At 36.3% G+C, this 22895-nt stretch overlaps 3 protein-coding genes and 1 long non-coding RNA gene across 4 annotated transcripts; 2 read left to right on the top strand and 2 right to left on the bottom strand.

Moving 5' to 3' along the window:
- Positions 1–524: 524 nt before the first annotated feature.
- LOC128509588 (uncharacterized) lies at positions 525–4233 on the bottom strand. Its single transcript, XR_008356061.1, has 3 exons — positions 4158–4233; positions 1957–2291; positions 525–1453 (listed from the first exon to the last, which is right to left on the bottom strand). It is a non-coding gene; the product is annotated as an uncharacterized LOC128509588 (long non-coding RNA).
- A 3155-nt stretch (positions 4234–7388) lies between these two features.
- On the top strand, positions 7389–14647 carry emb (embigin). Its single transcript, XM_053481576.1, has 8 exons — positions 7389–7527; positions 7840–7884; positions 9047–9236; positions 10983–11071; positions 11263–11390; positions 11858–12146; positions 12262–12286; positions 13725–14647. The coding sequence occupies exons 1-8, from the start codon at positions 7425–7427 to the stop codon at positions 13789–13791; spliced, it is 936 nt and encodes a 311-aa protein (XP_053337551.1). The 5' UTR covers positions 7389–7424; the 3' UTR covers positions 13792–14647.
- Positions 14648–14735: 88 nt separating this feature from the next.
- Positions 14736–17774, bottom strand: mrps30 (mitochondrial ribosomal protein S30). Its single transcript, XM_053481575.1, has 5 exons — positions 17197–17774; positions 16854–16999; positions 16624–16729; positions 16160–16336; positions 14736–15135 (listed from the first exon to the last, which is right to left on the bottom strand). The coding sequence occupies exons 1-5, from the start codon at positions 17750–17752 to the stop codon at positions 14876–14878; spliced, it is 1245 nt and encodes a 414-aa protein (XP_053337550.1). The 5' UTR covers positions 17753–17774; the 3' UTR covers positions 14736–14875.
- Positions 17775–18972: 1198 nt separating this feature from the next.
- Positions 18973–21493, top strand: hint2 (histidine triad nucleotide binding protein 2). Its single transcript, XM_053481171.1, has 5 exons — positions 18973–19101; positions 19286–19426; positions 20835–20939; positions 21028–21100; positions 21233–21493. Exons 1-5 carry the CDS (start codon positions 19018–19020, stop codon positions 21322–21324), a joined length of 495 nt encoding a protein of 164 aa, XP_053337146.1. The 5' UTR covers positions 18973–19017; the 3' UTR covers positions 21325–21493.
- The last annotated feature ends 1402 nt before the right edge of the window (positions 21494–22895 follow it).

The following is a 22895-nucleotide window of genomic DNA, read 5'->3' as shown; positions in this document are numbered from 1 at the left end:
GAGAAATAGGAAAACTTTGGGAGTGGCCAATACAACAGTCTGCAACATTCTTAAAATGAAGGAATTAACTCGCAAGCTCAGCAACAGGCCTGGAAGACCACGGAAGACAAACTATAGTGGACGACCGCATAATTCTGTCTATGGTGAAGAAGAACCCTTTTAAATCATCTAGTCACAACAAAAACACTCTTAAGAGGTATGCATGTCATTGTCAAAGTCTACAGTCAAGATAGCCCATAGTAAAATTCTTTGAGTATATTGAGACTGAATTGAGCTCTCATTACAAACTCGACTTTGTCTTTTCTATTTCTTTTAAAGCTGACTTAGAAGAAACAAACAGACACAACACAAGACTTTTTTAAGAAACATTTAAGAAATCTGAGATGTACATAAGAAACAGAACTGCATTTGAAGCAGAAGCAAATGAGCCATAATGAGATTAAAGCCAGATATAAATGAGAGGCATGAAACTCAAATGCGCAAATATAGTTTTATTGAACATATCAAAAATCCTCTATTAACAGCGTACAGTGATGAGCCACAACTAGCAACACCTGAGACCAGTGTGCATACTGACCTGTCCACCTCTTTAAAACCAGCAGGTTAACAATATTAAAAATATTACAGTTTAATATTACCAATAGTTTGTAGATCCAGCCCGTATGTAAAAATAAAATACAATAAACAATTATATTGAGTAATTCACACAATATAACAGACATCAGAAAAATCTGGCAAATCAAGACACTAAATGATAGTGATACACAATGTCACACAACTTGAGAAAGGTATTATGTCACACCTGCTTATCCCAAATATGAGTTATACAGGAGTTATAAAAAAGGCCACAGCATTGTTACAATCTACCAGTGAAAAGAATCAGTCAAAAAGGAGATGAAAAATTTTTTAGGGGAAAATTAGTTGCTTGCTGTATGTAAGGGGGGACAGGAACAGGTAAATGCCTGCATGTTTTTTCTCACTACATCAGTCTTCTTGTTGGTGGATGTCCAACAAGTTTGTCCAAAGACTGCAGGTCCTGGAGTTGCTTAGTATCTAAAGCCATGTCTACACATACTGTAACTGTGTATTTTTAAAACAGAGATTTTTACCTGCAGTTTCGGCCTTTCATCCACATGCAAACAAAGTTTTGGTCATTAAAAGCGGAGTCATTTTAAAAACTATTCCAAAGTTAAGGTTTTTTAAAACTTTGTTTTTAGTTGTGTTATGTGGACAGGGGAAATGAAGATTTTGGCTTGTTGTAACATCACCTTGTGTGGCAATGATGTCATTGTCTGTGTGCTAGTCTCCCTAATTTGACGTCAGCTTTACTACTGCTACATACAAAACTCTGATGACACAGTCCTGTTGGACTTCTACAAAGCACAACCTTTTATCTAGGCTTCTGATCGGCCCCCTGTTGATTAGGGATGCTCTTAACAGCACTTAACAGGGCCTCCGAGTGGCGCAGTGGTTAAGCGCTCGCCCTATCATCCGGGGATCGCTGGTTCGAACCCCGGGTGATGCTGTTTTCCTCTCACAGCCGGAGGCACAGAGGGAGCTGATTGGCCGAGCTCTCTCAGGGGGGAGGGATAAGAGGTACTTGTGCTCCCACATTAATCACGGCTCTACAGCCAATCAGGGGCGTCTGTGAGCTCGCGCACACGGAAGGAGCGGCTAGCGCTTTCCTCCGAGTGTGTTACTCCGCCCCTAACGGTGCGTGAGCGAGCAGTTCGAAAAGATGTGGTCGGCTCGCGTCACGTGGTTCGGAGGAAACACGGGATAGCTTTCGTCCTCCCGACTGAGTGGTTGTAGTAGCCTTGATGGGTGTGGGAGCCTCCTAGTGACGGGGAGGAATTGGCCACGACTAGATTGGGGAGAAAATCGGGGAAAAAAGAATTGGACAGGACTAAATTTATAAAAAAAAAAAAAATAAAAAAAAACAGCACTTAACAGGACGTTTTGTTTGTTTTTCATGTGGACAAAGATATTTTTAAAATGTCGGTCTTGTGGACAGAATTAGAAAAATCTCTTTAATCTCTAAATATTTTTTTAAATACCCAGCTAGGTGTGGAGATGGCCTAAAGGAACAACAAAAATGTATTCGAAACAAGATTTACCTAAACACCATTCAGTTTCTCCACTCCCAACTGTCTGAAGGTTGAGAGGTGGGCTTGAGCTGTGAGCTGGTGCTTATCTGACTGCTAATGTGGTGGTATAGGAGACTCTGGAACCTTCTCCTGCAGTTTGTTAAGATTCTTGTACTCTTTAAAGGTTTCTGAGGTGGCATGCTTCTGAAAAGAACCCAGTTAAAGTAAAGTGTATATAATTACCAACATAACCTTTCCGCAAACATACATATTGGTCTTTATTTATAGAATATATTTAACTGATGTTTCTAAAGTTACATGTTCTGGCGACTACTGTTCAAACTTACCACTTTCAAACGGAGCCCTGGAAGTCACCTAGAGGAAAAAAAAAAAAAAATCTGCGGCAACAGTTTTGTAATTTGTGCCCTCAGTTTGATAATCCGTTCTTAAACTGTTCCCTCAGTTTAACTATCCGTGCACTCAGATTTTGTCATCCGTACCCACAAATTCATAATTCTGTGCGCACGCTTTTGCAATCTGTTCCCACAGGCTTGTATACAGCCTTCTTTTAGAAGAACAGGAAGCTTCCCACTACGTGTTAATGAATCTTATTATCCAATTTATTATGGATTGTTAAGTGTAATACACCGAACTGTCTTACAGCATGCTTACAGTTATTCTCTAGCTATCAATTTTAGCAGCTTTGAGGTAGAATACTGTGATTTAATAAGAATGATTTGCATTAAAATCTTGTGATAATCAGTACATTATTATACTTATTATTGTTGTTATTATTATTATTATTATTGAGATTATTATTAAATGAGGAAGAAAGCAGTTAGTCAAGAGTCTGTCATAAAACACTAATCCGGGTTTATTAAATATTAACAATAATTATTTTTATTTTATAATGATAAAAGATTACATTTAAGTACACTTATTATAAATTAATTCAGAAATGCTTTATTTATAAATAACCTGAAAATTAGTCCAAATCTGTCTATCCTATAGGGTGAGGAAAAAGTAAGTTCAAGGTGGATGGAAGCCTAAGGGTTGACAGAGACTGTCATTGGGCAGCAATTCGTATGATGTACTGTATATAAACCGTAAGATGCTGAATTGACTTATTTACTTTTACCTTTTAAAGTCGGAAAAACACATTTCCAAAACTATAATAGGTTATTTATAAATTAAGCATTTATTAATTATTTTGTATGCTATAGTTATTATTATTATTATTATTATAATAATTGTAACGTGCTGATTATCACAAATTATCACAGTATTTTAATGCAAATCATTCTTATTACCTTATAGCTGCTACAATTGATATCTAGAGAATCACTGTAAGCATGCTGTAAGAGAGTTTGATGTATTACACTTAATAATCCACAATAAAACAATATGTAATAAGATTTATTAACACGTAGTGGGAAGCTTCCTGTTCTTCTTAAAGGAGTCTGTGTACAAGCCTGTGGGAACAGATTGCAAAAGCGTGCGCACAGAATTATGAATTTGTGGGTACGGATTACAAAATCTGAGTGCACGGATAATTAAACTGAGGGAACAGTTTAAGAAGTTGTGGTAACGGATTATTAAACTGAGGGCACAAATTACAAAACTGTTGCCACAGATTTTTTTTTTTTTTTCCTCCTCTAGGTGACTACCGGGGCTCCGTACTTTCATAAAACTACTGGTTTGCAAAAACCGATCATGCAGTAACATTACCTTACCACTACGGGGGTACTTGATGTTTTAACTTAAGAACGTGCCTAATAATAATACTGTAACCAGCTAACTGATTTTTACCATAAAAGAAATAAAATTCCAACAACTCTAGTGTTAGTTACCTAGATATGCTAATGTACAGTACATGCAATACCACAGGTAGCATTTGAATTCCTTTTGCAATTTATGAACAAGCGTAAGATGTGTAATTTTTAGCTAAAATATACCTTTATATTACATGTTTTTAAGCACAGACTCCGTGGTTTTAGCTTTCATTCCGCCTAACTGTCAATAATAATTATGCTCATAATTTCACATTCTCCGCGAAAACGTAAAACCCACCTTAGCCACCCGCTTCCCCGCTTATTGGTCGTCTTCTTCATTTTATTTGCGGCAGGCAAAGTAGGTGGTGCGCTACTGCCACCTAAAGGACTGGATGAATGATGCTTGGTAAAGTCGTTTTTGTTGACTTGATACTGAGGCATGGCGATGCTTTCGCTCAACATTTCTGCAACACACTGGTCACTTAAACATTTACAGGCTTAGAGCATTTGTGGGAAAATTTGTGGGAAAATATGTCTTCATTAAAATCTACATGTACTGTAGGGTTAATTGGGTTGGCCACGAGCAAATGTTGAACATTCAGTCATAAATGTATAATCAAAAATAGGTTTGGCCTTAAAAGATAAATTGGCCATTTGCCAATATAATTGTAATAAATTCATAAAGGTGTACACAATTGTAAAAGGTTTGTCATGTTGATCAGCTAGCGAAACCTGTATGTACTGTAAGATAATATAACTGTGTGGTTAGAATTTTTAAAATAAAGAAACGGAACAGGAACCGTAAAGCGGAACAGACCGCATTACTGTACCTGCAGCACAAAATACTATACACAACTAACAACAAATATATATGACCTTTAACACAATATTTTGATTTCTTTTATTTTCTTAAATAAAATAAAATAAAATAATTCTTAAATTATTTCACATTAACCCTCCCCTCCATCTACCCGTATGTGAAGAGTAAGATGAAGTGTATAAAAAAAGTGCTAAAAACTCGTTCGTGTAAATGTTTATTAGAGCACCCTAGCCCTTAAACCCCAGAGCATTTTTAGCCATTCGTTTCATTATTATGTTTTAATAAATATATAGAAATCATGACTGTGCAATATTTATAAGATCATCATGTGACCATCATAATAATAATGAAAATAATAATATGAAAAGTATGCATAAATTAACATACTGTACTTCATACTTTGGACTGATGAAACCAAGAATAACTTGTACCAGAATCATGGGAAGAGAATAATATGGATAAAGAAAGGAATCCAAAGCAGACCACGTGTCAAACCTGGTTTAGGGAGTGTTATGTCATAAGTGTGTATGGCTGCCAACTGGTGTTTATTGATGACCTGACTGCTGATCAAAGTAACAGGATGAATTATAAAGTTTATAGAGCTACACTCTCTGCTCTGATTTAGCCAAATCATGTGAAATTGATAGGACAACACTTATTATTTTTATTTATTATTTATTGCTGGGGTGGCTGAAGTCCTTCATGATCTTCCTGGCCTTGGTCCAGCACCGCTTGCTGTAGATCGAGTGCAGGTCAGGGAGCTCGATGCAGGTGATGCGCTCAGCTGATCGCACCACCCTCTGTAGGGATCATCTGTCCTGCATGGTGCTGTTCCTGAACCAGGTTGTAATGTTTCCCGTCAGGATGCTCTCTATGGTGCAGGAGTAAAAGTTTCTGAGCACCTTGGAGGGCAGTCTAAAGTCTCTTAAACGCCTGAGGTGATAGAAACGCTGTAGGGCCTTTTACACCACGGTGTTGATGTGACAGGATCATGACAGGTCCTGTGTGATGTGAACACCGAAGTATTTGAAGTTGTTCACTCTCGCCACTGGGCTCTCGTTGTAACGGGGGTCTGGTAGTTCCTTTCCCGCTTAGTACTAAAGTCCACTATCAATACCGATAACCACCATGGCCGTCCTGCAGATACTGGCATACTACAAACAAACAGGGAGACCAAACTCAGCAGTCCTTGAGTGTAATTATACCAAAAACTTACGTTTTGATGCCCCAGGAAGTTATTGCACCCCACTGCCTGTTAAGAAATATGGAGACACTCCACCGAATTGGTCCCTTGGGAAAAAGTGGACACTTGTGTTGTAAAAGGAAAAAGTGGGAACCACTCAGTTCACATAACCAATTGTTTAAAAGGTAGGTCACCTAAATGTAGTATAGAACCACATATAGTAAAAATACATATATTAAACCACATGAAGAAGGCTTTGCAAACACCTCCCCCGTCATGGGGAGGCTTTGGACAGACTGGCCTAAAACACCAGGTGACAATTATTATAATAATGACTTAAATTATCACAGAGATGAAAGGTCCTATTTAAATTCTCAAAAGGTTATGAGGCATGTAAGCAGTTTGAGCATGATGCACTTTTTTTAATGCTTTTGTATTTTGGTTATGTCTTCTCTGTGCAGTATTAGAGTATTAGTTGGACAGACGATATCTGATGAATGTACGTCATATGCAACATTATTTGTAAATATATATAGTTTTGAAATGTGTAATAAAATGTATTTATGAAATGTAATAAATGTATAAAAGTTGTCATAAAATGACAAAAGGGGGAAATTGTAATAAAAAAAATGTTTTCATTATGTATTAATTCTGATCTTTGTAGTAAGTGTGCCACGTAGACTATAGAAGCATTAAACCTGTCTAATGGAACATAGAAAGACAAGCCCAAGAATAGAACAGAAACAAACTGATTGTAGTTAATAAAGAGTAAAGAGTTGTGAGTTTAAATGTAGGAACTTCAGGGCGTTGATAATGTTAGCAGAGATGTTTGTGTATAAAATGGGACAGCTGGGAGAAAGAGATGCCCTTTCTCTATGCGACAATTGTTTGCTGTATGAGACTGGTCCTTCAGCAGAAGTTTAAAATAAAACCTTTGTTACTTTGCTCTTACCCACTGTATGAATTACTTGTCTTTATAATGTTTTCAGAATTTTACCACACTTCCATGCCATCATTTAAATAATAATTTATATTTTTATATTTAATTATATTTTATAAGCTCAACATTTATCCTAATCATCATTTATCTGTCTACTGAGGTTTATCATCTTCTGATGCCAAAGCTGTATACTTTGATCATTTATTAATTTTAGATAATTTCTGAACATGTTCTGCAGTCATAATGGAGCACAGTATAAACTGTAATCCACAGAAATATACATTTAATTATGTGCCATTATTCCCCAAAGACCTTCCCACAACACACTCCTTTGCTCAGCAGTAGGCTACGTGATGTGGGATTGCTGCAGGATAATTTGATACAAGCTGGGCTGTGGCTGGCTACCTTTATCTTCATGATTTATTTAAAAGAAGCAGATCCTACTGCTGCCGAGTCACCATGGCTGCAGAGAGAGAGAGAGAGAGAGAGAGAGAGAGAGAGAAAGAGAGAAGGGGAGGAGCGTGAGCGAGGTGCAGTGTGTGTGTGTACAGTATATCCGTGTGCGTTTCTACGGAAGTGCTATAGACCCAGAGGCCCTGCATGAGACAAGAACGAACAGAAAATGGCTCTCCTTATACAGTCACAGAGGATGTACAGGGGAAGCTGTAGTGTGAATGCAATACATTTGCTTCTTGTTTTGCTCTACTGGCATGGCGTGAACACAGGTAAAGTATATATGTATATCATTTATTTTGTCTACATTAAAACTGAAGAAGGTTTAGTATTTGATGCGTTGACCTTCTAAATTCAAAAGGTTAAAAGTGTGTGTGTGTATGTGTGTACAGTATGTTTGTGTGAATGGATAAAATATTATATATTTTTTCTTAAATGCAAATACATTTGCCCTAATACATAATTAATTGGTTTAATTAAATAATATGCAACTTATGTTGAAATGTGAACTACAATGAAAAGAATGCCTAATTTTTAGGTAATCTTGCCTTTAATCAAAATGTCATTTTGTGTTTTTAATAAAGAGACCACCTTTTCTCCAGGGATAAACAAGACTATAGCATATAAAGGTAAACAGGATTTTTCATATTAAATTATCCTGTTTAGATTCTTTTATAACTTTCAGACTTTATATATACATATATATATATATATACACACACACATACATACATATATATATATATATATATATATATATATATATATATATATATATATATATATACACTCACCTAAAAGATTTTTAGGAACACCATACTAATACGGTGTTTGACCCCCTTTCGCCTTCAGAACTGCCTTAATTCTACATGGCTTTTCTACATTCAACATGGTGCTGAAAGCATTCTTTAGAAATGTTGGCCCATATTGATAGGATAGCATCTTGCAGTTGATGGAGATTTGTGGGATACACATCCAGGGCATGAAGCTCCCGTTCCACCACATCCCAAAGATGCTCTATTGGGTTGAGATCTGGTGACTGTGGGGGCCATTTCAGTACATTTGAATGTCTCAACAGAAATCGAGACTCATCAGACCAGGCAACATTTTTTCAGTCAACTGTCCGATTTTGGTGAGCTCGTGCAAATTGTAGCCTCTTTTTCCTATTTGTAGTGGAGATGAGTAATACCCTGTGGGGTCTTCTGCTGTTGTAGCCCATCCGCCTTAAGGTTGTGCGTGTTGTGGCTTCACAAATGCTTTGCTGCATACCTCGAGTGGTTATTTCAGTCAAAGTTGCTTTTCTATCAGCTTGAATCAGTCAGACCTTTAGCATCAACAAGGCATTTTCGCCCACAGGACTGCAGCATACTGGATGTTTTTTCCTTTTCACACCATTCTTTGTAAACCCTAGAAACGGTTATGCGTGAAAATCCCAGTAACTCAGCAGGTTGTGAAATACTCAGACTGGCCCGTCTGGCACCAACAACCATGCCACGCTCAAAATTGCTTAAATCACCTTTCTTTCCCATTCTGACATTCAGTTTGGAGTTCAGGAGATTGTCTTGACCTGGACCACACCCCTAAATGCATTGAAGCAACTGCCATGTGATTAACTGATTAGATAATTGCATTAATGAGAAATTGAACAGGTGTTCCTAATAATCCTTTAGGTGATATATACACATATATACATATATAAATAGTAAAATGGTATTAAATATTTCTTAATTCAATGTTGTTACTCCCTTGAGGCATATATTGCTCATAAGTCTGTAATCTTTCAACACACAGGTCAAAGTCATGAGATCAAGGAACACCTTGAAATCCTGAAACCTCAAAGCATAGAGCTTTTGTGTAGCCTGACTGATGTTCCAAGTAAAAGCTCAAACATAACAGGCTTTTGGAGAAAAAATGGCAAAAAAATAGAAAACTCCACACAAACCTTTTACAAGAACAATGAACCGTATATCCTTAAAAATATGTATGTATAATTTAAATTAATTTTTGAAATGCTCGGTTTTTTCTTATTTCCTACTATTAATTATTTACTAATTAATGTAGATCCAAGGAAGCCAAATCTGTCTGCTGAAGGCTTATGGATCATTTACTGTATTAAATACTGTAGTCACATTGTTATACACTCATGTAAAGTTTTGAGGACTGTGTTTACTTAATTGGAATAGTAATTTAGGCAAAGACATGATGATTGAAAATGTATAAATCAACAAAAAAACAGTACAGCGTGTCAAATAAGTATTGATATGTTACCATTTTTTTCCTTAAATATTTTTTCTATAATTGTTATTGACATGAAATCAGATGTTGGTAACAACTCACGTATTTTACATGTGCAAGGAAATAAACCATAGATGTCCATAAATTAAGTTATGTGTAATAATGTAAAATGACACCTAGAAAAAGTATTGAACACATTTACAAAGGGAGGTGCAAAAAGACATGGAAAACCAAAACTCCAACTGAAATCAATGAGGAATTAGAAAGCAATCCTGCCTCTTATCAGTGCAAATTAATATCAGCTGTTTCAGTCCAAACTGATGGCCTATAAAAATTACTCTTAGTACCGAGCTGTCACACAGGAAACATCTTGTGATGGGGAAAAGCAAATAGCTCTCTCAAGATCTTCGCAACCTTATTGTTGCAAAACATACAGTACTGATGAAATCGGTTTAAGAAGGATTACAAAAATTTTTTAAGTTTCAGTGAGCATTGTTGGGCCATAATCCAGAAGTGGAAACAACATCATTTCGCCATGAACTGGCCAAAACCAGGTGCTTCTTACAAGATTTCTGACGGAGGAGTGAAAATAATTATCCAGAAGTTGTCCAAGAGCCGAAGACCACTTGAGAGCTTCAGAAACACCTGGAGTTGGCAGACAAAATGCTTCAAAGAAACCAATAAGTAATGCATTTAACTGCAATGGCTTGTATGCACGCTCACCATGCAAGACGCCATTGCTGGGAAAAAAAAGCATGTTGAAGTTCATTTAAAGTTTGCTGCACAACATTTGGACAACCCTGTGAAATACTGGGAGAATATAGTCTGGTCATGTAAGACCAAAATTTAACTCTTTGGAGGCCATAATACATACCTCTTTGGAGGACAAATGGCACTGCATCACCCCCAAAACACCACACCAACAGTGAAGTTTGGAAGTGGAAACATCATGGTGTGGGGCTGTTTCTCATTATATGGTACTGGCAAACATCATATAATTAAAGGAAGGATAGATGGAAAAATGAGACATTTTTGAAAAAAATCTGCTTCCATCTATCAGGATGATAAAAATGGACGGATATTTTCAGCATGTCCAGGATCCCAGACCAACAGCCAAGTTTTAAAGACTGCTGTGTGGAAGAATGGGCCAAAATCACTGGAGGCATCATGTCAAGAGCAACTTTAGAAATATATTTACTGAGAAAATTAGTGATGTGTTCAATTCTTATTACTGTATGACTGTATATTGTCATTGCACTATTCTTATAACCTTCTCCGAGTAAATGTAAAATCAGCATGTCATGATTTTAACCTTTAAATAATCTGAAACAGTGTATTTTAACTTTTGGTGCATACAAAGGTATTTTTCACTTTTCCTATCAGACAGCGTTCTTTAGGAAAGGTTATACACTGTTTAGATTACACTTAACTATCGTATATATAAAATGATCAATGTCAGTTTAATATTTTAAACTATTTAACTTTTTTCCAGCTTTAATATCCAGGCCATTGATCTAGGAAATTACTCATGTGTTTTTACATATTTGGAAATAGAGGAACAAGTTACATTTACTTTAAAAGGTATGTTGACGAACTTCATGTTTTAGTACATCCGGTTTACTTTTAATTTAGTACTGATTAAAGATAACACATATTTTGCTGTTAATACTGTCTTAACCGGTAACACCAACTTAAATATTACAGCGTGCATAAATGTTGTGTTCATTGAATAAAACCAAAAATATATTTTGAACTGTGTTTCTTTTGAGCAGTACCAGCAATTAAAGACAAGCGAGACAGGCCCATAGTGAGCTATGTTGGAGATTCAGTTGTCTTGGAGTGTCACATGAAGCCCATTCCGAACACCTGGGTATGGTACAAAACCAATGGCACTGAAAAGGTAAAGAGCTGAACATTTACAGGAATTATCCCTAACAACTGTAAGGAAATATAAGCAAATATAGTGGGGCCTCTGGTTGTGTGTTGTGGTGTCTGGCACCAGATCCTTTGGGTACTGTTGGTTGCAGGGTGGGGCCTCAGTTGATCGGACTTGTTTATCCAGCACATCCCATGGGTGCTTGATCGGATTAGGATCTGGGAAGATTGGAGGTTGGGTCTTAAGCTATTTGACTGCTGGGGACATCTTTTTCACTGAACAATTTTAAGCAAATTTTTAGTACTGTAATGGCAAATGGAAAAGGTTTTAATCCAGGATGTGTGGATAATAAATTATTATTATTATTTTTTAATACACAATTATGAATTGTAGTTAAAATGTCATTGCCTATTATTTGTCATAAAGTGTGTATTATATGTTGAGACAATCACAGACAAACCATAATGTATGTATGTGTAACCATTACTCAGGAGCTTATCAATGCCACCGCTGACCCCACACACTACAAGATCTTCATAGACAAAAATACCACCAAACTCACTGCTATGAAGTTGACTGAGGAAGACTCAGGAAACTACACATGCAGCGCAGTTTTCGATATCAAACCCACCGAGTCACATGTGGAGCTCAAAGTTCTGTCCTTCACAGAGCCGCTCAAGCCGTTCATAGCCATAGCTATCGAAGTCGTCGTCCTTGTTACTCTCATCTTGCTCTATGAGAAATACAGCAGCAAACGTAAAAGCCACGCTGGAAGCACAGGTAGGCAGTGACAGTGTGTGTTCAATTCACAGCGAACGTCTGAATGTCTGAACAAATACTGCATGTACTTTTACTTTTTTAAATTAAACGCTACTATCTTGCTTTAACTTTACAGAGAACGGATTGTATGAAAATGCACCGTAAGTATATCTATGCATATGACTTTCTGTAGGCCAGTCTATTATAATAATAGCTTTCAGGTTCTCTCTATTTTTATTTAGGTTATACTGTATTTGCATTAAAAGCACGTACGTTCTGCAATAGTTTTAATTAATTAAGTTTTTTTTTTGTGAATTGTGTTTTTCCAAAGTAAAATATAAATGTCAAAATGTTTAAATTTTAATAATTTTATCAATATTTTCATCTTGGGATAAAGGCTAATAAACAAAACAGGATATTGCAGCACAGAGATCATTGTTAAACTGTAAAGGTAAAGCAAGCAGCAAATTAAACACTTTTTTTCTATAATTCTTTTTCTTATAGAATAGTATTTGATATAAATACCCTTATCATAGGGCTGTTTCTTGAAAAATTTTCCTGTGTTCCCGAAGCCACAGACAGGAAACCTGGTTTAAGGTGCCACATCATTCCATCTATATTTGGGACAACAGACCTATTCAGGTGCTGCCAAGGCAACCTGTCCACTAGCGGGAGCAGTAGTCACAAGTAGGACTGTGTGGTCTAAATAGTGTGAGCTCGAAACCTTGACTTGCAGAGTGTTTAACTCCACAAGAGAGAATCAAAGTTATCAGTTTTGACATCAAAGAATAGGTTCACAAGTATTCCCCTCTGTCCATCATGATGATGACTAAATAGACCAGTATGTAATTGTGTCTCAAAACTGGTATAAAGAATTCGATGACTAGATAGACTGTCCTGTGTTCCAGCTCATAAAGCACATAAAGCACCTCTGTGGCAACACACTGCTTCCCAGCTACTGCGTGATGTAGGTCTTGCTTATGAGTCACCACTACCATGTGGATCCCGTAAGAACTGCACCATGCTCCTTCAACCGAGATGCGTCTTTGTCTGTGGTATATAGGTTTTAGTGACCTCTCCCATTTCTGAAATTTCTTTAAATACTATTTACAAGCCTAGCATCTTTTCCAGGCAAATAACCTCAAGGCTAGCAAGCAACCTCATGGATGTAGCCACAAAATACACTCCCCCAGCTGTGAACAGATTGTAATTACATGTTAAAGGATGATGCGTGTCTATAGCCAAATGTGGAATACAACTTGTTGTAGCCCCAGACTCACAAGTTATTAGACAGAAAACAATATCAATATTGAATACTACATCATATGGTCACTTTAGGAATTTGCTGAATGTCTCACTATGTGTGACATTCTCATTACCTCTGATGGTTGGGTAAAATAGAGCTATAATTTTGAAAACTGGAAACACAGAATATTTAGTGGCTGCCAGAATGCTATTTTAAGATTCTGTATAGGATAACATTTTAATCCATAGTATGCAGGTTTGTGTAATACATTGTTTGGGGTTTAGATGTTGGTGTATGTGTGCATGTGTGTGATAAACGTTCTATAATAAAGTTATATTGCTTGTTTGTTATAGGACACGGGAGGAAAATACCATGAAGGACGGAGAGACTACGACCAGACAAAGAAAAGTGGAGCACTAATACAGCAGCAGTTCCACTCATTAGTAAACTTGCTGTTTAAAATAATTTAAAACATTCAGCATTTTACATATCCCTTTAGCAGTATATTGTTATAAGAACAATAAAAGGACATATATATAAAATTCACATATCATCCTCTGAAAAACATTTGGGTGCTACATTTAGAACAGTGCTCATAATTTTATCTAACAAAAAAAATATTGTAAAATATTACAATATTTGTATTGTGAAGCAATATTAAATGTTATATAAATAATAAACAAACAGATTTAAATGTTTGTCCTAATGCTCTGTCTAATGTGATGCTTATTGTGAGTGTATTATTCTAGAAAAAGGCCACAGGATCAAAGATTGTGTGGGGAAAAAAAAGTAAAGCTTATTTTATTTTTATTATTATTTTATGGATTTGAGTTATTGGATAGAAACAATAAAACCTGTCTAGCTTTCTGTGTAAACAAATTAAAGCTTAAAGAAACAAATATTAAAATCTTATACTGTATCAGACTTCATATCCTGTATAAAAATGAAAAGCTGGTGACATTGGTGTCCATGACCATAATGTTTTAATGTATGTTTTAATTTCATTGACTTCATTGCTTTAGTAGCATATGGTTGCTGTTTTCATGTTTCGCACGTTTTCAAGCATGTGAAAGCATCATAGCACTGTATAACGTGTTTATAATGCCTTTAAACTATCACAGGTGTGTGCCTCTAAAACTTTCAACATCCCTAATGCAATAATATACAGCAAAACTACCAGTCTTATATGGCTTGCAGGGTAATATAAGAAGTTGTTGTTTTGTGTAATGGTATTAAATGATGATGATCACTTGAATAATAAATTCATAAGATAAAATGCTGTCTTATTTTCATTTATATGTGCAATAGAGCAAAAAAAGTGACAACCTTGATAAATAGGCTCTGCAATATATGTAATAATCCTAAATCCACATTAGATTGGTATTTGATTCCTTTAATATGAACATTTAAACCAGACATATTTGATTTCATATAACAACTGCAATACCCAGTGGCATAATATTATATTACATTTTATTTTATCCTCAAGTGCTCTTGATTTAACTTATGCCTTGTTCAGCAGAAATTTTACAAGGAGCTTAAATACATCATCATTCCAGCCAACCACATCTCCATTAGTGACTTTGTCATACAGGCGCAAGCTTTCAGTGCCCCAGCACAGGTTCTTGCGTGGGTTGTCGGGAACAGAGAATGAACTTAAGGCCAATGTGTTAAGCTGATAGCAATAGAAAGAGAAGTACTGCCCATCTGTGATCACAGCCTGGGAAACAAACGGTCTGTTCAAGTCCTGTTCACTCCAGAAGCCTAGAGAGAAAAGCAGAATGAAATAAGTAGATAGAATTAGTTTAAATAAAGATGGACCACGTCACCATTTTTCTCAGTAAATATATTTCTAAAGGTGTTAACACAAAATTTTCACCAGATGTTGGTAACAACCCTTGCAGTCCATAGAAGAAAGGGAGGCGCAAAAAGTCATGGAAGTCCAAGACCCCAACTGAAATCAATCAGGAATTAAAAAGCAATCCTGCCAATTATCAGGTTTTTTTTTTTTTGGCCAAATTAATATCAGCTGGTTCTGTTCCACCTGTTGGCCTGTTAAAAGGTTTACATTACTAAGATGTTACGCAAGAAACATTTTATAATAGGAAAAAGCAAAGAGCTCTCTCAAGACATTCACAACCTTATTGTTGCAAAACATACTGACGTATGGGATCGGTTAAAGGAGAATTTCAAAACTCAAATGCTGTTTCAATGAGCACTGTTGGGCCATAATCCGGAAGTGGAAAGAACATCATTTCACCATGAAAATGACTATTCCAGAGTAATGGGTTGTAATAGTGTGTAGAGTGATAGCATGGGTAGCATCATGCACTTTAGTTGCTTCAGTTGTTCAGGACTAGGCTTAGCACTGTTAAGTGGCAATTTTAAATACATTTTTTTTCCTATTTTTCTAGCGCAGGCATATTCCATGACTCAAATTGTAAAAAAGTGGTTCTGGGAGCATGAAGAACCATTTTCACTCATGAAATCCAACCCAGTTGAACACCATAAAGATAAAGGCAGTTAACCTAAAGATTATAGTGTCCAACTTTCTTTTGGCAGGGCAGAGTATTTTTTAAAAATCGTACCATAATCAAAATATTACTCTATGGAAATTCACACCTTAGGTCCTTTACTGGGTTTGAGACTCTTATTTCATTTACCTTAAATGATTTATGATCAATAGAGTAATTTATACTTACATAATAATTAAAATCATCACATTGTGTGTACTACCTTTTAAAATAAAACCTGTATAATAAGAAGTACAAGTGCTATTTTAACTTACCCTGATACATGGCTTGTGCTCCCGTCCATGCAAAGAGGCTTGCGATAGCGTTGGCCCGTAAAAACACTTCAGTATTTTCAGAAAGATTTTTAGCAATTTGTCTGTCCCTGTGGAACCTATCAGGGACCACATGGAACTGTGTGTGACCGTAGCAGCACGGGTCTTGCAGTTTAGCACCTATGGAGAAAAAGACTGTTCTATAAAACACTGACACAAATTAACTTTAGAATTCCCTTATTCCAGCATCTTATATACTGTGTGTAGTGGAGTCTAAAAATCCAAGAGCCCACTGAAAATCTAGAACCCTATCTAAATACAGTATTCACAAAATTGTGAGTGATCGTTAACTAATCTGTACATGCCTAATTTCTTCTTGTAAAGAGAGAAGCATTTTTCACTTGCAGTCCAAAGATGTTTGGACCCCACTGTGTGTTATACGATATGTTTACAGAAGACATACAAACCTGTGGAGATGTTATTATCATACTGTCTTCGGAACAAAGGAAGGCAATCAGGAGCAAACTGAATTACTGGCACTTCAGCAGCTACCTCTGTCTCGAGTGGCACGAACTACAGAAGGACATTCACTGAATCAATATTTACGATGCAACTGGTTCTACAGTGCAGGTCAGATTTACAATTTTACACTGAAGTGTTAAGTTTATGTGGAGGAAATACCTGAAAAAAGACATACCTCAGGTAGCTGCTTTCTGACGCGTATCTGACTGTGAGGTCGGTCATCAATCTGGAACCTCTGTGGCTCGACTCTGCCACTCCGATGTCCTCGTGGAATAGTCCTCTCTCCATTCACCCAGTAGAAGTTAACATGAGGAGACAGATCTGCAAATCCATTAAAAAAAAAAATGTTACATAGCCAGTGGATGCAAACCCGGGAAAATTGAAAGGCTGCAACAGGAAGGGCATCTGGAGTAAAACATGTGCCATGTTGTGTGCATCATATCAGATTTTCTGCTGTGGTGACCCCTAACAACAATATTACTTGATGAATGCTTGTGAATGGAGATCAGGAGACTCACCTAAGCTAGACAGCTGGAGAACAGGATTTGTCCTGGCCAATGAGGCAACAAGCCCAGTCACAGCATTCTTCAGAAATGGGGTAGCAAACTGTTTGTACTCTTTCTGAATGAATGCCCTGCCTTTTTTCATGTGCCAGTGCTCCTGCAGGAGAGCGTCACACACTATGGAGCGCAGCTCAGACCCCACAGCCTCCTCCAGGTCAGTAGGAGAGCTCAGCTCATCCGGGAGACCCGGAAGAAACGCCGTCTTGGTGAAATGCTGGTACCATTTATCCGCTCCGACAGCCGGGGTCTGAGGACAAATCACATATTTCATGCGCTGGATGCGGGTAAGAGCACGGATCTTTTCCTGAGGCTCGACTGTGCGCAGCCGGTCAAAGCACTCCAGTAACACTCTCCTTTTGGCAGATTTACTCTTAGCTGTGCGAGATGGTAAAATCGGTGGATATACTGGCGTCGCTTCTGCACTTTTAACTTGCACATTTCTGCTGCAGATCACACGCGATGTCTGAGCTGATAAAAATAACTGCAAGGGCGATCTACTGCGCGCCGCCATGTTTTTCACCAATGCAGCGCAGTAACTCTTCTTCATCTAGTTTTAACGGTGATTTGTAAAGCTACACTTGGTGCCTTACTGCCACCGCCTGGCCTGGAGTGTAGCACGTTGAACATTAAACGGACTCGGAATGCTGCGGAATGTACTGTACAGTACTGTATGTGAAAATGTTATTGGGCTTTAATAATTGATACAAAACATACAGTGAAAAAAATCATGTGGATATTGTGAACCTATATACATTCTGCAGCCACAGAAATGATTTATTCCTCATCTTTTTTTACTTGTGGAATGGTAGGTCAAAGTTTCTCTACGTTTTCCCTGCATCTAAAGGGATCCTGATCAACATGACAGTGCACCTCTCTACATAAAAACTTGTTTGAAGTTGAAGCACTCAATTGTTATACTCTACTATACTGTCGGGTTACTGAGAATCACGTGACCGTGACACACAGGGCTGTCGGAATCACGTGACTGATTCATTACATAGGAGATTTTTGTTTTTAAATAACCAAATCAAAATTCCTATTTTTAATTTCACAATGAATTTTACATTTAATTTTTATACAATATATGAAGACGGTTTATAGTAATGACCTCAATTTATCTCATAAACTAGTGTTATTGTATCTAGGTTTTTAAATATCTCTATTTCTTGCCTTTTTATTGTGTATTTTAATCATTGCTGTGTGTATTGAATCATTAACACTGTCTAAAAATCAAATATTCCAAACAGTGGCTTGTTAGTTGTATATGGTCGTGTTCATAATTACAAAAGATGGAAAGAAAGAAAGAAAGAAACAAAGAAAAAGTCTTCGCTATTTGTTCCTTACATTTCCTTTCTATTTTAGATCTCCAGTTTATTTTTAAATATTCAGAGATGGTGATTATGTGCATAAACATTTCCTTGAACAGCGTATTTTAAAACAATATACACACTGTCAATGATAAATGCAACATTGCAATACCTGCATGTCCAAATTAATTGTGCTGCTTACGAAGTTATGATTTAAACTTTAACGTTACATAAAATATATCCACTACATGGCAGTACAATAAGCCCTTGAATGAAGCTTCATAATATTAACCTTTCCATAACTAGTATCTGGTATTTTTTCTTTAACTAAATATCCCCTTCTTTTAATGACGTATGTACAATATTCAAAGAAAAGTCTAGGTTGTTTTGGCACTTTTATTGCCTTGCAGCCACGGGACGTTGTGCAACTGCGCATGCGTGTAGTGTGCTTTGCGACTCGGGGTGAAACATGTTTCTGCGCAGGGTTACACAGAGACGAGGCTTCTGGCTGCCTTATGTGTTTAATATACCTTGGCGTGCTATAACAGTCCAGGTGTTTATACATTGAATAGTTAATCTTGTAATTTCCGGGATTAAGCGCGGTTCCTTTCCGTTTTTTATAGGAAGTTGGCAAATTGAGACTCTGAGGCTGTTAGCAAAGTTAGCTTGTTATGTCAGACGCTTTTAAAGTGCTGTTTATCTGTTTGTTTGAACTTTGTGTGTTGTGTTTGTCTCAGAATCTTCGCTTGTCTTCACACAATGATGAAGTTCACCTGGCGGAGGAAGCCAGCAAGAAATATGGAAGTCCTGGTCCTACAATATTCTCCAAAATTATTGACAAAACAATTCCTGCAGACATAATTTACGAAGATAACCGGGTAACCTTTGTTTTTTTATGAACATTTTAAAACAAACCGTCAGAGCTGTTATAATGTCATTCATAAGTAATATTAGTTCAGCAGTCATATACACGTGAACTACATAAATACAATAAATACACAGGTTTTAAAGGTCAACAGGCTAAAGTGAACACAAATGTTTGTTTGTTTATTCATTTAATTGTTTCATAATGACGAATAACAATTACAAAAAAGAGAGACCTGAGTGAACTATATAATCAACACAGTTAACAGCACAAAAAAGAAATATAGAAGATAGGACAAAATAAGCCATCTTAACAAAAATATGTAAATAAATAAAAATAATTGATAAAACAAAAAGAAAACAAACTAATTAAATGGAAAAAGAGGGAAAAAAATCATAGTGTATCAAGATAAGAAAAAATGGCATGTTTAGCAGATGGCATGTTCAGGATCCCCAGTCCATTCTTTGTCCAGAATCTCAACCCATTTACACTAACCCTAGTTGCGTCTTGTAAATACTCATCCCTTGCTGCCTTTGGCAACTTGCCACAATAAATCATGTTCTTGTGTTTTCTTTCCATTTAAGTGTTTGCGCTAGTGTTTGTTTCGCACAAATTTCTCACAACTTCTTGTTTATTATACTGTAGCTACCAAGTTGGCTGCCACACCCCACAATGCAACACTCTCCCCAAGCCAGGAAAGACGTGCCTCTCAACCCCCTTTAAAATTATGCCACATTCACAGCAGGGGTTTGAAAAACCAATTCACGTTAAATGTCCTTGGAAAAGTAGGAAATATACAGCCCATGATATATAATTCTACAAACACCATAGTTCTCTCTTTTTATGTTTCTCATTATACATTTTCAGTATGTAATGCTCAGAGATTTGTTAATGGATTCACCACCATACACAGATATTATGGATGTAGAGCAGGGTGTGATTCTGGTAAACTATTTTGGAAGAAATACCAGTCTCTTGTAGGCATAATGCACAACCACACATATGCACACACAGGTGTAGGTAAGAGAAGACCCACATGACAGGATATACCAAATTCCAGACTGACCTCTGGGATTGGGATCTTACCAGAGACACCACTGTGCCACCCTAAAGGGAGCATAATTTTTTAAATTCCAGTTTTACTATTTGGGATTTTAGTGTTCTTTTCCTGATTAATTAGCTTATTTTAATTCTCTAAAATGTTGGTACATTTCTTGTTTGGAAAGAGAAGTTCACCATAACTGTATAAAGGCACATAACTGCACATTTGAACCCTGATAATGATTTAAACACATTTTCATATACTTTTTACTATTTTCATTCAAAATGCCACATAACTTTGATCAAGTATGTTGTTATTTCATCTTCTTTTGAACTTGATCCCCTGACAGTGCACTACTATACAGTAACATCTCTTTCAGTGTTTAGCATTTCGGGACATCAGTCCCCAGGCCCCTGTGCATTTCCTGGTTATTCCCAAAACTCCTATTCCAAGGATAAGTGAGGCTCATGATGACGAGACACAGGTTTGTCTCTCTCTGCTCTATTTTCATAATATTTTACATGATGCACTTTGAAGACATCAGTGCCTTAATATATATTTTTTTCTTTCAGCTACTTGGACATCTCTTAGTAGTAGCAAAAAATCTTGCAAAGAAAGAAGGATTAAGTGAGGGATACAGATTGGGTATGTTTGAAGTATTGAGCTTATTATTCTTACAGTTATGTATGTAATTCTTACAGTATGTATTGAGAAATATTTTAATGTTTTTTTTCTGTGGTTATTTTTATAAAGGTAAATTATTTTTATTTTTTACAGTCATAAATGATGGAAAACATGGGGCTCAGTCTGTGTATCATCTGCACCTTCATGTTCTTGGAGGGCGACAGATGCAATGGCCTCCAGGATAGACGAGCACTTCATCCCGAGTGTTTAATTATGTATTTTAATGTAAATAAATAGCTAATTACAGCATATAAAATAAAAAAGAATTATGTACAATGTAGAATTTTTTTTTCTGTAGAACCAAAAAAAGACTTGGGAACAACACAATAACAATAAAGTTCACAAACTGATTGATTATGCAGCATAATTTCTAAATATTATATATGATATTTATATATTATAGAAATGTAATTCAAAAAGGTTCCCACTGATGTGATACACTGAACTGCTAACTTTTACCTTGACCTAGAATTCCATTTAATTTCATTTAAACCTATATCATGCCACAGACAAATGATCTTCAATTAACACTAACTCATCAGTTCTGCAAAAGATATGAAAGATATGATGAAATAAATAACACTTTTGCTAACTGCAGATGTACAATGGTAGCAAGGCACCTTCTGTCTTAAGCTGACAATATTTTGGCAGTAGCAGTGGTGCATTACTATTTTTACATTTATTTGTTTAGCAGATGATCTAAGCTTTCACTTAAGATAGAAACAGCACAGAAATGAGCACATGAGGTGTAATGGTCTATTTTAAGACCATAGAGGCTCCCTGGGCTGATACCAGGTCTGGCATTAGTCTAAAAAATGTTTCAGTTAATGCTGAAAAAAAAAACAGCTATGGGTAAAAACATTTAAAATTTTTAGTTAACCTAAGAACATTGAAGTCAATTCGAAAGTAAATGTTTGGGAAGTCCCAAGTTCAAATCCCATGACTGCCAAGTTGTTCCTGTTGGGCCTTTTTCTGAGCAAGGCCCTTAAACCTCAACTGCTTAAGTGAATAATAAAATACAAATGTAAGTTGCTCTGGATAAGTGCGTCTGCCAAATACCTAAATATATTGTAAATGTGTGGAAAATATTTTTTATCATTTGTTAGACTCTGTCATTTGGCTGCATGATTATTTTCAAGTCCCTGGAAAAAAATTCTTCTAATTCTTAGACTTCACTAATCTTCACAGATGAAAAAAAAAAAAAAATCACAAAAGAAAACATCTCTGTGGAAATTACATGAGCTGGAATTTAGACTGTGAATGAGAGGAGCTTGGAAATTAGGGCAGCAGGTAACAATACAGGACCACACAGTCTTAGGATAAAGCACTTATAAATATACAGACACTTATTTATATATGCTGATAAATAAGCACATCCTTAATTATACAGTATAGTTTTGCAATTTATGCTACAGCATTTTAGCTTCAGTAGCCTACATGCTTCACACACTGTTATACACTAAAATTACGTCCAGCTTCAAAAATACATTTTAAAGTAATGGATATTTATGTTAAAATTACATTAAATGACTGAAATGTTGACTAAGGTGAATTAGACAGCGCTTTTTGCAATTTTCCTATAATTAGTGTGTCCCACAAGATTTAAATAATTTTTAATCACATGACCTGGTTACACAGGGTAAATGTGCGAAATATAAATCTTTATATCTAAAGGCTATGGCAACATTCTTATATTATCTGTCGTAAGCAGATTATTTACTAGGGTATTGTAAGAAAAAACACTGTGTTAAATATT

The sequence above is a fragment of the Clarias gariepinus genome, chromosome 21 (assembly GCF_024256425.1).
Source record: "Clarias gariepinus isolate MV-2021 ecotype Netherlands chromosome 21, CGAR_prim_01v2, whole genome shotgun sequence".
NCBI classification, from domain to species: Eukaryota; Metazoa; Chordata; class Actinopteri; order Siluriformes; family Clariidae; genus Clarias; species Clarias gariepinus.
The sequence above is the reverse complement of the archived record's forward strand: the minus strand, read 5'-3'. Positions and strand labels throughout refer to the sequence as shown.

What these genes read in the sequence shown, in the direction of transcription:
- emb (XM_053481576.1), top strand. Translation starts at nt 7,425, where the DNA reads ATGGCTCTCCTTATACAGTCACAGAGGATGTACAGGGGAAGCTGTAGT. An exon ending in AGTTACATTTACTTTAAAAG is followed by an intron (nt 11,072 to 11,262) that starts GTATGTTGACGA and finishes TCTTTTGAGCAG; the next exon opens with TACCAGCAATTAAAGACAAG. An exon ending in AAGCCACGCTGGAAGCACAG is followed by an intron (nt 12,147 to 12,261) that starts GTAGGCAGTGAC and finishes TTAACTTTACAG; the next exon opens with AGAACGGATTGTATGAAAAT.
- mrps30 (XM_053481575.1), bottom strand. Translation starts at nt 17,752, where the DNA reads ATGGCGGCGCGCAGTAGATCGCCCTTGCAGTTATTTTTATCAGCTCAG. An exon ending in TCTCCAGCTGTCTAGCTTAG is followed by an intron (nt 17,000 to 17,196) that starts GTGAGTCTCCTG and finishes ATGGATTTGCAG; the next exon opens with ATCTGTCTCCTCATGTTAAC. An exon ending in TCAGAAAGCAGCTACCTGAG is followed by an intron (nt 16,730 to 16,853) that starts GTATGTCTTTTT and finishes GTCCTTCTGTAG; the next exon opens with TTCGTGCCACTCGAGACAGA.
- hint2 (XM_053481171.1), top strand. Translation starts at nt 19,018, where the DNA reads ATGTTTCTGCGCAGGGTTACACAGAGACGAGGCTTCTGGCTGCCTTAT. An exon ending in TAATTTACGAAGATAACCGG is followed by an intron (nt 19,427 to 20,834) that starts GTAACCTTTGTT and finishes CATCTCTTTCAG; the next exon opens with TGTTTAGCATTTCGGGACAT. An exon ending in AAGTGAGGGATACAGATTGG is followed by an intron (nt 21,101 to 21,232) that starts GTATGTTTGAAG and finishes TATTTTTTACAG; the next exon opens with TCATAAATGATGGAAAACAT.